The sequence below is a fragment of the Pollachius pollachius genome (genome assembly GCF_949987615.1).
Source record: "Pollachius pollachius genome assembly, chromosome: 7".
Classification (NCBI taxonomy): domain Eukaryota; kingdom Metazoa; phylum Chordata; class Actinopteri; order Gadiformes; family Gadidae; genus Pollachius; species Pollachius pollachius.
In genome coordinates, this window is record NC_136940.1 from 2,989,343 (window position 1) to 3,002,415 (window position 13,073).

The window sequence follows — 13,073 nt, forward strand, 5'->3', positions numbered from 1 at the left end:
TTGATGATGCTCTGGCGCTCCTGTGGCGAGGGGAAGAGAAAGGGTTCGATGTGTGTTGTGCTTCAGGGTGTAGCGGATGTATTTTTGTATTTTTCAGGGTGTATTTTTTTAGTTTGACATCCAAATTTTCGAGATAGGCTATGCTTATTCCAATTTCATCTTCAGGCTTTTGTCGTGCTGTTCTTAAATGTTATACATGTTATATGTATTATTTAAAGTAAAGTTGTAGTTGACATGGACGAATGTGTTGTGAGGTATGAGTGAAGGATCGGGAGAAGTTGCTAACATTGTCACAGTCCTACTGTATATACCTGCAGTAAATGTAAACACAATGAAGTGTCCAGGTTTGGTTCGACCGTTTATATCAACACACATTTGTGCGTTTCGTTCGTGCAATGTAATGCACACAAGTGTTGTGTGTCAGTTTTGTTCGATCCCATGTTTGTGGTTGTATATGTACACATAGTTGTGCATTCGTTTAGTCCGTGCATTCATATGTACACATGTTTGTGTGTCAGTTTTGGAAGTACACACATTTGCATGTGCCCTGCAGTGTGATACTGTGAAGGCTGTGTGCGTTGTGTCCACAGGGAGGTGTGGTCAGTGCGTCTGAGTGACAGCGGGCTCCACCTGTGAGGTGAAGAAGCAGAGCTCGCTCTCGATGTTCTCGTAGGTGTAGTCCTCCTCGCAGGAGAAGCTCCTGGCCCCGCCCCCGTACTCCGGCTTGATGGCCTTCCTCAGACCCAGGTCCTCAGCCCCCCGCAGCAGGCTGAGCGCACCCACACACACACACACACACACACACACACACACAGACACATGGACACGCACACACACACACACAACATACACAAAAAGGCGAACACACACACACACACACACACAGAAACACGCATGGGCACGTGCACGCCCACACAAGCACACAAACACACAGACACACCAATTAAGTACTTTGCAAAACACGCACAGCAAATATTCAGGCACTGTACATATACTGCATATTGAAAGTTAGCACCAGCTCACACACACATAAATAATTGCTTCACTTTGTCTGTATTTAGACCAGATTATTTTTTTGTGATACAGATGCATCAAAGTGCAAAACTGTGGGTTGGGGTGGGGGGTGGTTACATTAGTGCAATTTCCATGTCGGGATGTTTGCAACATCGGCGGTGCCAAACATCATCTCACGGTGAAATGCCTTCATCTTTGCACGCACGTCAACGGAACATGCCAGGTGCGTGTGTGTGTGTGTGTGTGTGTGTGTCTGCGTGCGTGCGTGTATTCGTGCATGTGCGTTGGCGGGTGTGTGTTTGTTTTCTTTCCCACATCTTGTTCCTCTCACACCTCCTACCCGTCATCCTGTCCATATTCTCCTGCAGTCTCTCCTCCCCGTCTTCCCCTCCATCCCCCCCCCCCTCTCTCTCTGAGCCATGCACCAAATATTGGGAGAGGAGTGGCTGCATTGGTGGTATTACAGTGTCAGGAATACAGGAATGATTGTGTACACACGTTTGTATATACGTTTGCGTGCATGTATTTGTACACATGTTTGTGTGTGCATTTTGTTCAAGCATGTATATGTTCACATATTTGTGGATATACCGTATAAGTACACACGTTTGTGTGTTCGTTTTGTTTGCGCGTCTTTATGTACACAAGTTTGTACACTTTGGAATACTTTGGCTTCACATTCAATTTTCAAAGTCTCCCCCTGACTCCTTCCAAGGCCGACGGCAGAAATGTAGGCCATTCTTTTTGTATTTTTGTGCTTGAAGTCTTAGAGAATAATCGATGCAAAAGTAATTATTGATTTTGCAGCGGTGTAAAAAAAAAAGCATAAAGAAACAAGGGAAAGATATCAATATTTAGTATTTTGAACAAGGTTTTCCTGAAGCTCTGGGCGTTTAAAACGTACACCCTTTGCTAGACGTCCTCCCTCCCGCCCCCTCGAACCCTTCCTCACATTTCACTTCACTCATCTCATCTGCTCAGCAGTTGCCCAAATCCCCCTCCCCATTCATCCATCTCCCCCCCCCCCCCCCCCCCCCAGGCCCATCCCAGCTCAACTGGGTTGAGACCAGCGTAATGATGGAGCGTCCTTCACTCCCCCCAACAGGCGGAAAGAGCACCTCATTCTGTCTCCTAAACACACAAACTGACTGGCTGACCACACACACACACACACACAAACAGGCTGACACACACACACACACACACACACACACACACACACACACAGGCTGACACACACATACACACACACACACACACACAGGCTGACACACACACACACACACACACACACACACACACACACAAACAGGCTGACACACACACACACACACACACAAACAGGCTGACACACACACACACACACACACACACACACACAGATTTACATACATTGACTATCTGATGTACACACACACACACCCACTAAATAACTGATGCCCCCCCCCCCCCCAGTGCTGCGGTGGACCTGGCCGCCCGCCTCCATCCATCACCCCCTGAGCCTGACGGATGAGCCGTGAGTCGACCGAGTCACACGTGCACAGCAGCCCGGTGATGGATGGGGGGGGGGGGGGGCTTGGGGCTCACAGGCCGCGCCAAAACCCCCCCCCCGTGATTCACTGCAAAGGTCGCCGTCCGGCACAGGGAGAGAGCAGAGGGGAGCGCAGCCAAAAGCAGCTTCTATTCACAAACGACTTTTACGTATTCCAAGTCAATGTGTGCAAAGAGGGCCTTCTAGAGGGGCACAGCTGGCAGGGATCCTAATGAGACGCTACCCTTCTCTCTCTCTACCTCTCTCTCTACCTCTCTCTTTGTCTCTCTACCTCTCTTTGTCTCTCTACCTCTCTCTCTACCTCTCTCTCTCGTCTCTCTACCTCTCTCTCTACCTCCCTCTCTCTCTACCTCTCTCTCTCTCTCTCTACCTCTCTCTCTCTACCACTCTCTACCTCTCTCTCTCTACCTCTACCTCTCTCTCTCTACCTCTCTCTCTCTCTCTACCTCTCTCTCTCTACCTCTGTCGCTCTCTCTCTCTCTCTCTCCCCCTCTCTCTCTCTCCCTACCTCTCTCTACCTCTCTCTACCTCTCTTTGTCTCTCTACCTCTCTCTCTACCTCTCTCTCTCGTCTCTCTACCTCTCTCTCTACCTCCCTCTCTCTCTCTACCTCTCTCTCTCTCTCTCTACCTCTCTCTCTCTACCACTCTCTACCTCTCTCTCTCTACCTCTACCTCTCTCTCTCTACCTCTACCTCTCTCTCTCTACCTCTCTCTCTCTACCTCTGTCGCTCTCTCTCTCTCTCTCTCTCTCCCCCTCTCTCTCTCTCTCCCTCTCCCTCTCCCTACCTCTCTCTACCTCTCTTTCACTAGACCTTCCCCTGGCCGTCCCATCTGAAACTCTCTGCTTGTTTAGGAAGGAAAGGAATGGAAGTCGAGTCTCCTCGGGAGTATTGCTGGGTTACCATCCTGATTCCTTTCCATAGATGTAATACAGAGAGGGGACGCCACACCCCTCTGCCCAGAGCAGTCAGGGTGAGGCGTCTCGCTCAGGGACACCTCGACACTCTAGGAGGAGACGGGGATCGAACCATTGACCTTCCGGTTACCAGCCAACCCTCTCTGCTTCCCGAGCCACTGCCGCCACTTATGCCTGTGTCTCTGCCCCCCCCGTCGGGGGTGAACAGTTGTGCAGGGGGTGAACGTTCAGGGACAGAGAGAGAGTGAACCGCGTGGACGAGCGAGGGGATACTGCTCGGAGGACCGCCTTCTGGAGTTATGCTAATTGGGCAAATATCCATCAGCGGCCGCGCTGCAACTTCAGCAGAACTCCGAGGGGCGAGATGCAGCCTCGTCAGGACAGAGGGAGGGGGAGGGGGGAGGGGGGGAGAGGGGGGGAGGAAGGTTGAGAAATCGCAACGCCCACCTTTCCGTTGTTTTCCTACCGCGCGCCGCGCCCAGGACGAGCTCCGGTCTCGTGATGCGCTTCGCGGTTTCACTGCAGTACCTCAACCGCACGCACGTACAGTTTTCGAATAAGTTCGACTTTGTGAGCAGCAAGAGGTGGAAGCGGAGTTTGGCAGTGTAGGGGTCGTAGTTGACTCGGAAAGGAAAGCCATTGTGAGATTGTTTTGTCAGGTCCAGTCTTACCGAAGACATTATAAACATATTCAAGTCCAAGTACAAGCCCTTGTACATTCTTAACGTTGAGGCAGTGCGACCGGCCCTAAAGAAGTCTTTGTTTTTGCACAGGACTACGTAATACCTGGTGCTGTCCTCCAAGCTGTTTCGGGCCCCCCTAGCTTGTGTAATCTCCAATGCTACCTCAAAGCCGCTAACCGTACCAAAACAGCAATTAGAAGCGGCCATACATACTGTATCCATGCTATTCAAAAATCACGAGTAAGCCGTCTCAGACATCCCAACGTCGTTATGAACGCACCAGAGAGATCGTTACACTCCATTAGCTTCTACACGCACGTCAAACCTCCTGGGTCCCACCTCAACCTGCACTGGGAATTCAAGGTGAAACAGAGATGATGGCTCACTTAAGATGTAGGTCAACCTTTAAACTGGGAAAGGTGTGTGTGTGTGGCGACGGTGTGTGTGTTTGTGCGACGGCGTGTGTGTGACGGTGTGTGTGTGTGTGCGACGGCGTGTGTGTGACGGTGTGTGTGTGTGTGCGCGCCAATTTGTGACCGCACACGCTTGTACAACACACACCGCGTGTCTTTTGTGGGCGGAGAAGCCAACACATACTTGGCTCACGCTGCCAACGTTCAGCAGTACATTTCGAAGACACTGGCACACTTTCAGAGATCCCCCCCCATCATCACCCCCCCTCCTCTCTCCGACCCTCCCCCCCTCCTCTCTACGGCTTTTAATATTTCCCTTGCTGCCCCTCTCTCTCTCGCCGTTTTCATCAACTTTCCCTTCCTCCTCTCCCTTCTCCTTTCATCAACCTTGTTCACATCTGCGTAAAAATGACGTTCAAGATGGACTGTTTGTGTATTTCGTATTTGCACGCGCAGCAAAGCGAAGCTGAAGGAATCTCCGACAGCTGCTAAAAACTGCTTCGTCGGATGCTGATGCCTTCCTCTTGCCGCTCCGCAGAGTGTGTGCTCTGAGGGAGGAAGAGGACGAAGACGAGGTGCTTTGGGAGCTCGGTGTAGTCATCATCATCGTCACAACAGCGCGCATAACTCTTAACGTTGAGGTCGCTGTTAACCTCCTTCATTCCCAGCTTAACCGCCGTTGGCACGGAGTGTCTGTGTGCTACTAACCCAGAGACGATAGCTCGCCGCTGAGTGAATACGTCTCAATTCCCAGCGAAAAGCCCTACCTCCACCTACACCGTCATTACTCCTTGAGGGAGCGTCGAGTGGATTCGCTCCTTTTCTGTCGCAACTCTTTGAGCCTGCAGACACGCACATGTAAGCACGTGACTCCGTTGTACGGGCATTGGAGGAGCAACCCGAAAATAAACTAAGCACATGGCTCCAGGTAGAAGTCAAAGTGGACTCTGAGGCTGACACACTGTAATCCTACACCCTGGCAACCGCAGCCGGCTGCAGTTGAACCCGGGGCCTGTTCCGATTCGAAACAAATAGACTGTACCGCTTAACAGCTGGGGAGAGATATCCCTGAGGTAGGTAAGTGAGTACACACACATCCATTCAGGAGAACGCATGGTTGTGTGCGATCTTCTAAGTGAAGGCCACCTTGATGGAATACAGCCCCCGGAAAACGATCTGTATGGTTTACATCAGTGGTTCTCAAACTTTATCTACTTCCTCTGAGATATTCTGTTAGCCGAGTACCCCCTCACCGGCACAAAACTTTTTGGGGAGAAAGATAAATAAAATGAACATGAATAATGTATGTGCGTTCTATTCTGCAGTGTAAACATGAACATTAAAAGGGTGCAAATACTCAGAATTTCGTAAGGCAGCAGTTGCATGAAGCACAAGCCTGTGTCGAGATGAATCCCATTTACATATATCTTTCGGTAAACTGACGACATTTTGGTGTTTCTGAACGTGTTTTTTTTTTTTTTTTCAGGGATTCTCCTTTCCCCTTGTTGTTCAGATTGGCATTTAAACCACTTGTCCATTTTCTCGATTTTCTATTGTCTAGCTTTCAGAATTTAAACTTGCTGAGTGTGAAAAACAATTGATCGTTTTTTCTTTTCTTCTTTGAGTAGCCCCTGCAGTACTCCAAAGTTGAGAACCGGCCTACACAACTCATCCCCCGAGCCCGGAACACCGGGAATACAATTGTCAATCAGCGCACGGCAAAACTGCACCCCGTCCTTTCTGATTCCATTGACAGACGATATCAGCGCCCCATCTCAAGAAACAGCGATGCATCAAGACGTCAGAGCCAGCAGTGAGCTGGTACTCCACACCCAGCTGGCGTATGAGGGAGAAGCCGTGAGCTCTGGGCGGTGTATCGGGTGGTGCACTGCTGCTACCACGTCACACGGGCAGGGGTCGCGCTTACTTCTCGTAGGTGGCCGTGACGAAGAAGGCGTACACGCTGGTCTGTTTGTGATGCCGGATCTGGATGATGAGCTCGGGGATGCCCAGCCGGATGTGGTTCAGTAGCCATAGCAACGTGTGGTCGTCCGTGGAGTCTGAGTGGGAGGGAGGACCGGAGGGAGACGGGGGGGGGGGGGGGGGGGAGACAAGGGGGGAGGCGGGGGAGACAGGGGGATGCCGTCAGACAGAAGAACGGACGGAAAGCACAGATGGAGGCTGAAGGCTGTCACATCTGCCTCAGGATCCAACCCAGGATTAGTTATTTAATAGTTATAGTAATTACTTCTATAAACAAATGTCTCAAAATCTGAAATAACAATCAAATAGAGTTCAGCATTACAATGAACGTTAAAACATTCTTTTGCCATTTCACCAAAGATAGTCATTATCTTATTTAATATATCGAACAGAATCATAGATAAACGTATATACATACATACATATACATATATAAATATCCGCAAAAGAAACACATTTTGTCACGTGGCGTTTAGTGTGCCGCCACCTACCTGCTACCTGCACTAGCTGCTGCATCTACAACTGTATCAACAACACTGGAACCGTATCGAATTCACAACAACAACACTGGGACCATATCTAACACATACAGTAACAACACTGTAACCATAGCAGATAGCGAGCCGTAGCGGATTAGCGGTCGGCACGCTGTCTGAACGCATATGTGGGCAGATGATTATGATCTGCATCTGCGTCCGCCTCAGTGTTCTCGTTTGTGCGTCTTGTTTGTGAGTCACTCCGATGGATGTGTGTGTTTGCACGTAGGGTATTTACCTGCGAACGTCATGAGCAGGTCGCAGTTCTCCGTGGGCACCGACTTCATCCAGGACTTGTGGGACATGATGTGTCTCCCGGCCTGGAGCAGACGCTTCCCAAACAGCTTGTCTGTCAGCGAGAGAGAGAGTGACAGGGAGAGAGAGAGGAAGGGATAGAGACAGAGACATAAATGATCGGTCACCTTGTTGTTCACCTTCCTCCACTTAAGGCAGGTTGAGTGTAGATATCGCCGCCCGCCCCAGAGATGACACACCCATCCCCTCAAACAGGTCTCATGCTCTGAGTTAACATGATCAGGTAAAGAACCCGCCAGCACACAAACTACAGGGCCTGAGGCCCACCAGAGAACGTCCACCGACCAGAGAGAGAGACAGACAGACAGACAGACAGACAGACAGACAGACAGACAGACAGACAGACAGACAGACAGACAGACAGACAGACAACATCCACCAGCCAGCCAGCCAGCCAGCCAGCCAGCCAGCCAACGTTCACCAGCCAGCCAGACAGACATCGTTCACCAGCCAGCCAGACAGACAGACTGCCAGACAACATTCCCCAGCCAGACAGACAGCCAGACAACGTCCACCAGACAGCCAGCCAGACAGACAGATAGACAGACAGACACCATGGAGCTCAGGGATTCTCTTTCCGAGAGACATCCACCGGCAGGCTGAATATAGCACATGTGCGCCAGTACAGTAACGCAGCTCAGCTCTACAATGCCGTGTGGTCGGTCACTACGCAACAGCCACAGCGCTACACATCAACACACGCACACGTCATTTTCCGCACGTGTCTGTACATGTATCAACATAATGCAGCAATATCCTCTCCCAAGTCTGACTTCCAGTCAGGGTTTCTGCCAGCCTACTCGAGCCCGTTGTTTCAGAGAGCCGGTGGAGTGCAAATGAAGTGGTTGATCTGGTCGGCGGTTCCGAGGCGGCTTTGATGAAAGCACCCTGGTGCTCAGTGTACGCCGAGAGGCCGGCAGAAGGGGCCTCGCCATTCTCCCTTCATCGCTACGGGAGCCCAGGGCGACGGCTCGGCCCGGTAACCAGAGAGACGGTCCAACAAGCCCGGCACTTTCTCAGAGGACACGCTCAAGCAACGCAAACACGACTGTAAGGCCAGCAGCAAAGAGTTTACCGTGAGGCCCACCTACCCGATACTGAGCCTGAGCTGTATGTCCGTGTCTGTGTGATGTGTGGATAAACACACAGAAGAAGAAAGCGAAAAGATGCCGGTAAGTATTTGGCAACGCTGCCAAAGATGACACACTTTTCTACGGCTACTGTTGGGGATAAAGACAGGAACAACAACGTCCAAAGCGTTGCCACTACAGCAGCAGCAGCCAGCTGTGAAGTGGCGCTAGGTGAAGACCTGTGAGAAGACGTTAATAAGTAGTACACTATGTTAGAAGCGTGTGATGTAGAGAGATCTCTCTCTCTCTCTCTCTCTCTCTCTCTCTCTCTCTCTCTCTCTCTCTCTCTCTCTCTCTCTCTCTCTCTCTCTCTCTCTCTCTCTCTCTCTCTCTCTCTCTCTCTCTCTCTCTCTCTCTCTCTCTCTCTCTCTCTCTCTCTCGTTTGCAGAATGTTTGAAATGTTCAATCTCAGCTGTAATGTCAATTCACTTACAATATCCTGTATCTTGTACATGGGTTTGTTTGTAGAACGATTGAAATGTCAATCCCAAGTGCAAACGTCACTCACACATACAAAGTAAATTATTCTTCTTGGCAATATTTGCTAAGTATATGGCTGTTTGTGATGTTTTGCTAAGTATATGACTGTTTGTGGGGGTTAACCCTAGCTACTTGTCTTGCTGGTTAGATTGATATTGGCATTTTGGCAAAGACAGGTGTTATCCTGCTTTCATCTTCATTTTGGCGTAAAGAAATGTATGCAGGGTTTAAAGGGGATTTTTTTTTCTCATCTCAAACCTTTACTTCCGTGTAGATTAGCTCCTGCCTATCCCCCATTCAGTCTGTATTTTTTTTTTTCAATTACAACAAGTCAGAATTCAGTTTACCTAATTAACTATTTAAGTTATGATATTTTTACTGTAATGTATCATTGCAACAGTCTTTATATTTACTGTTAAATTGCATCCTTTTGTGGGACTACTGCGTGTTTCTAAAAAAAAACCATATAGTTTTAATGTAAATACCTGCGTGTAAAGGGTGTAACAAGTTAAGAAGGAAGAAATACAAGAAGAATCCCTCCCAACAAGATGACTCATTGACAAGGAATGAAGGAAGAAAATAACCCTGTCTATTAGAGAATCACACAACAGTACAAACATGTTTACACTTACTGAGTATTCTGAGGACACTGTAATCAGCAGATTAGCTTTACCTGCCTATCCACCATTCAGTTGGTACATATTTTTTCTCTGTTCTCTTTTAAAGATTGGATGCGGTGGGCCCCATACATATCTTTGCCTTGGGCCCCCAATTTGCTAAATCCGCCACTGATAGTCCTTCTCGCTTGACTAGTGTGAACCCAGAGCACAGAAAGAGCAGAGGAGTTGACAAAAGGGGAGAGATGCATGCATGCACGCACACACACACAGGCAAACGCACGCACACACAACACACACACACACACACCATTATTGCACTGAATGAATCCTCCTTTCTTTTGTCAGAATGCAATAGTCTTTCTGAAAAATTATATCAATAACGCTGTATGATTTAAAAAAAACTTAATCCAGATAATAATCAATAAAATTGCAGCAACTAAGTAAATAAGAAAGTGAGTCAAGTTATTTTCCAAATTTTTCTCAAGGATACTAGGAATATAAACGTCTTTGACACAAAACCATCCGCTACATCTTCTCAATGGCAGCGCCGGGCTGATGTAGTGACAGACTCAAACCTGCGCTGAGGCAGGAGCTAAATATTTCAGAGGGTTAGCATGTCTCGCTAGCAGTGGTACTTACAAGCCAGCAGCGTCAGCTTTAGCCTGGCCCATGCTGCCCGCACCTGATGAAGAACCGCTTCAGACATCATTCAGGACTGGACAAAAGGGCTCAGCTCGCACAGAATGATCCAATCTGCCCGCTGCGCTTCGTCAGTCTTCAGCTGGCTTGTCGCCGCTGCCAGCGCTAGGCGTCTCTACCCCGCCTCGCCATGAGCCGCATTCTAATGAGATCTGGATCCATTGTTGACATTCAGATCATCACACCGACCAACCAGTGTACACATTCTCAAACACACACACACACCCACACCAACACACACGTGTTTGAGTTGCATGCACACACGTATGCAAGCAGTTTGACCGATATAAAATGCTGGTGGCTCCTGGTTTGTCTGCTTGTTTCTGCATTCGAATGAGTACTGGAACCAGTGTTGACAACAATATCTTCAAAAAAACAACCCCGTGTACACACACTCTCTCTCACACAAACACACACGTGGGTTTGCGTTGCATGCACACAGGTATACAATCAGTGTGCGGATATACAGAGTGAGATCGGGGGGTTCACCCTGTGTTTGCGTTGGCACTCTGTACACCAGAGGATCACCCACCTTATTAAACCACACACACACACACACACACACACACACACACACACACACACACACACACACACACACACACACACACACACACACACACACACACACACACACACACACACACACACACACACACACACACTGCCAGCAGTGCCCCTTTTTTTCTCTGTTCTCTTTTAAAGATCGGATGAGGTGGGCCCCATACATATCTTCGGCTTGGGCCCCCAATTTGCTAAATCCGGCACTGTGAATACCTGCCTGTAAAGGGTGCTGCAAGATGAGAAAGTAGAAAAACTGTTTTTATAACCTTTAATGCTATCAAACCATCAACAGCTGCAGTCATATAGAACATTTTCCGTTGACGTCAGATTCATCAGAACATATTAAACCACCAATAATGAAAACAATAGTAAAAATCTAAGAATCAAACAAAATACTGATGTAGGCCTTAATGCATAGTCCTGTTTACTTAGACTGCTCGTTCATTTTCTGCACAAAATACAAGAAAGAGTTAAAAACGAAATGATTAGTTTTAAATCCGAATACATGAGTCGTTGAATATTTGAAGTCTTTAAAATTAAAAACTGTCTCTGACATTGCTTATATAGTGTGTGTGTGTGTGTGTGTGTGTGTGTGTGTGTGTGTGTGTGTGTGTGTGTGTGTCTTGCATGTCTGTGTATACCACCTTTTCTTGGCTCCTTTCTGAATAGCTGCCTGTAAAGGGTTTAGGGCTGGGCGATTAATCTAATTTTGATCGCGATTCAGATTTTAGCGTCAAACGATCACAAAACTAATATAATCAGATTTTCTTCTTCATTAAAGGTTTTATAGAAAGTGCAGAACAGCTGGATACATATCTGTACATTATTTTAGATTTGAACATCTTTTGACCATTTTGTGAATTTTTTTAACGCGAAAATTTGTGTTTTTTAGGAGAGACATGCTGAATAAATACATCATGTTTTTCAAAATAATCGTGATTATGTTTTTTTCCATAATCGAGCAGCCAAAGGTTTAACAAGATAAGAAGGAAGAAACACAAGAAGGGTCCAAGTCAACAAGCCAACACAATATGCTGTTGTGTATAAAATTACAACAACAAGTAAGAATTCAGTTTACCTAATTCACTATTTAAACGATGATATTTTTACTGTAATGTATCATTGCAATAGTCTTTATATTTACTGTTAAATTGCATCCTTTTGTGGGACTACTGTGTGTTTCTAAAAAAAAAACGTATATAGTTTTAATCTAAATACCTGTGGATAAAGGGTGTAACAAGTTAAGGAGGAAGTAACACAAGAAGAATCCCAGCCAACGGGATGACTCATTGACAAGGAATGAAGGAAGAAAATAACCCTGTCTATTAGAGAATCACACAACAGTACAAACATGCTTACCCTTACTCTGAGTATTCTGAGGACACTGTACTCAGCAGATTAGCTTTACCTGCCTAGCCACCATTCAGTCGGTACATCTTTTTTCTCCGTTCTCTTTTAAAGATTGGATGAGGTGGGCCCCATACATACCTTCGCCTTGGGCCCCCAATTTGAAATTCTGCCACTGATAGTCTTACTCAGAGTTGGGACTCAGTACACCAGGGGATCACCCACCTTATTGAACCATCCACGCACACACACACACACACACACAACACTGCCCTTTTTTCTCAAAATTTTGGACTTATGACCTGCGGGTGACCCATGTGGTTCCTGCGGGCGACCAGGTGCCATGTTGGCTAACACGCTAACACACTTAGACGCTGGCAGCAAGGCTGTCTGGTACACCCATTCATGCACACATTCACACACCAACGGCAGTGTCAGACAGAAAGGCGACAGCCAGCTCGTCGGGAGCAGTTAGGATGAGGGGTCTTGCTCGGGGACCCCTTGACACTCGAACTAGCAACCTTCCGGGGAATCAGCCAAACCGCTCTACCTCCTGAGCCACATGCCGCTTAAACAGACACACATAACCCAAAACCTCTCTGTTGTCACGCAGTGTAGTGAAACGCTGCGCTCTACTTGCGATCCCCTTGCAGTCTGACACAGTTGTGACTCTGTCTTGTTATGCTACCTTCATGTGTCTCTCCATGACGGCCCCCACACAACTCCCAACCTTCCCTGAAGGGGGGATCACCCACTCTGCCTTCCTTCTCAAGGGATCTAGCACGTATGCATTTAGATTTGTTCTTACGGAGACAATATT

At 47.9% G+C, this 13,073-nt stretch overlaps 1 protein-coding gene across 1 annotated transcript in view; it reads right to left on the bottom strand.

Moving 5' to 3' along the window:
• The window catches only part of ano8b (anoctamin 8b), a 23,805-nt gene extending 13,355 nt beyond the window's left edge, over positions 1-10,450 (bottom strand). The window contains exons 1-5 of the mRNA XM_079740532.1: positions 10,283-10,450; positions 7,337-7,447; positions 6,507-6,639; positions 631-769; positions 1-20 (exon numbers count right to left, since the gene is read on the bottom strand). The exon at positions 1-20 is cut by the window's left edge and continues 77 nt beyond it. Coding sequence (XP_079596658.1) covers positions 1-20; positions 631-769; positions 6,507-6,639; positions 7,337-7,447; positions 10,283-10,352 — 473 coding nt within the window. The 5' untranslated portion in view covers positions 10,353-10,450. The remainder of the gene's footprint in view (positions 21-630; positions 770-6,506; positions 6,640-7,336; positions 7,448-10,282) is intronic.
• Between the last annotated feature and the right edge of the window lie 2,623 nt (positions 10,451-13,073).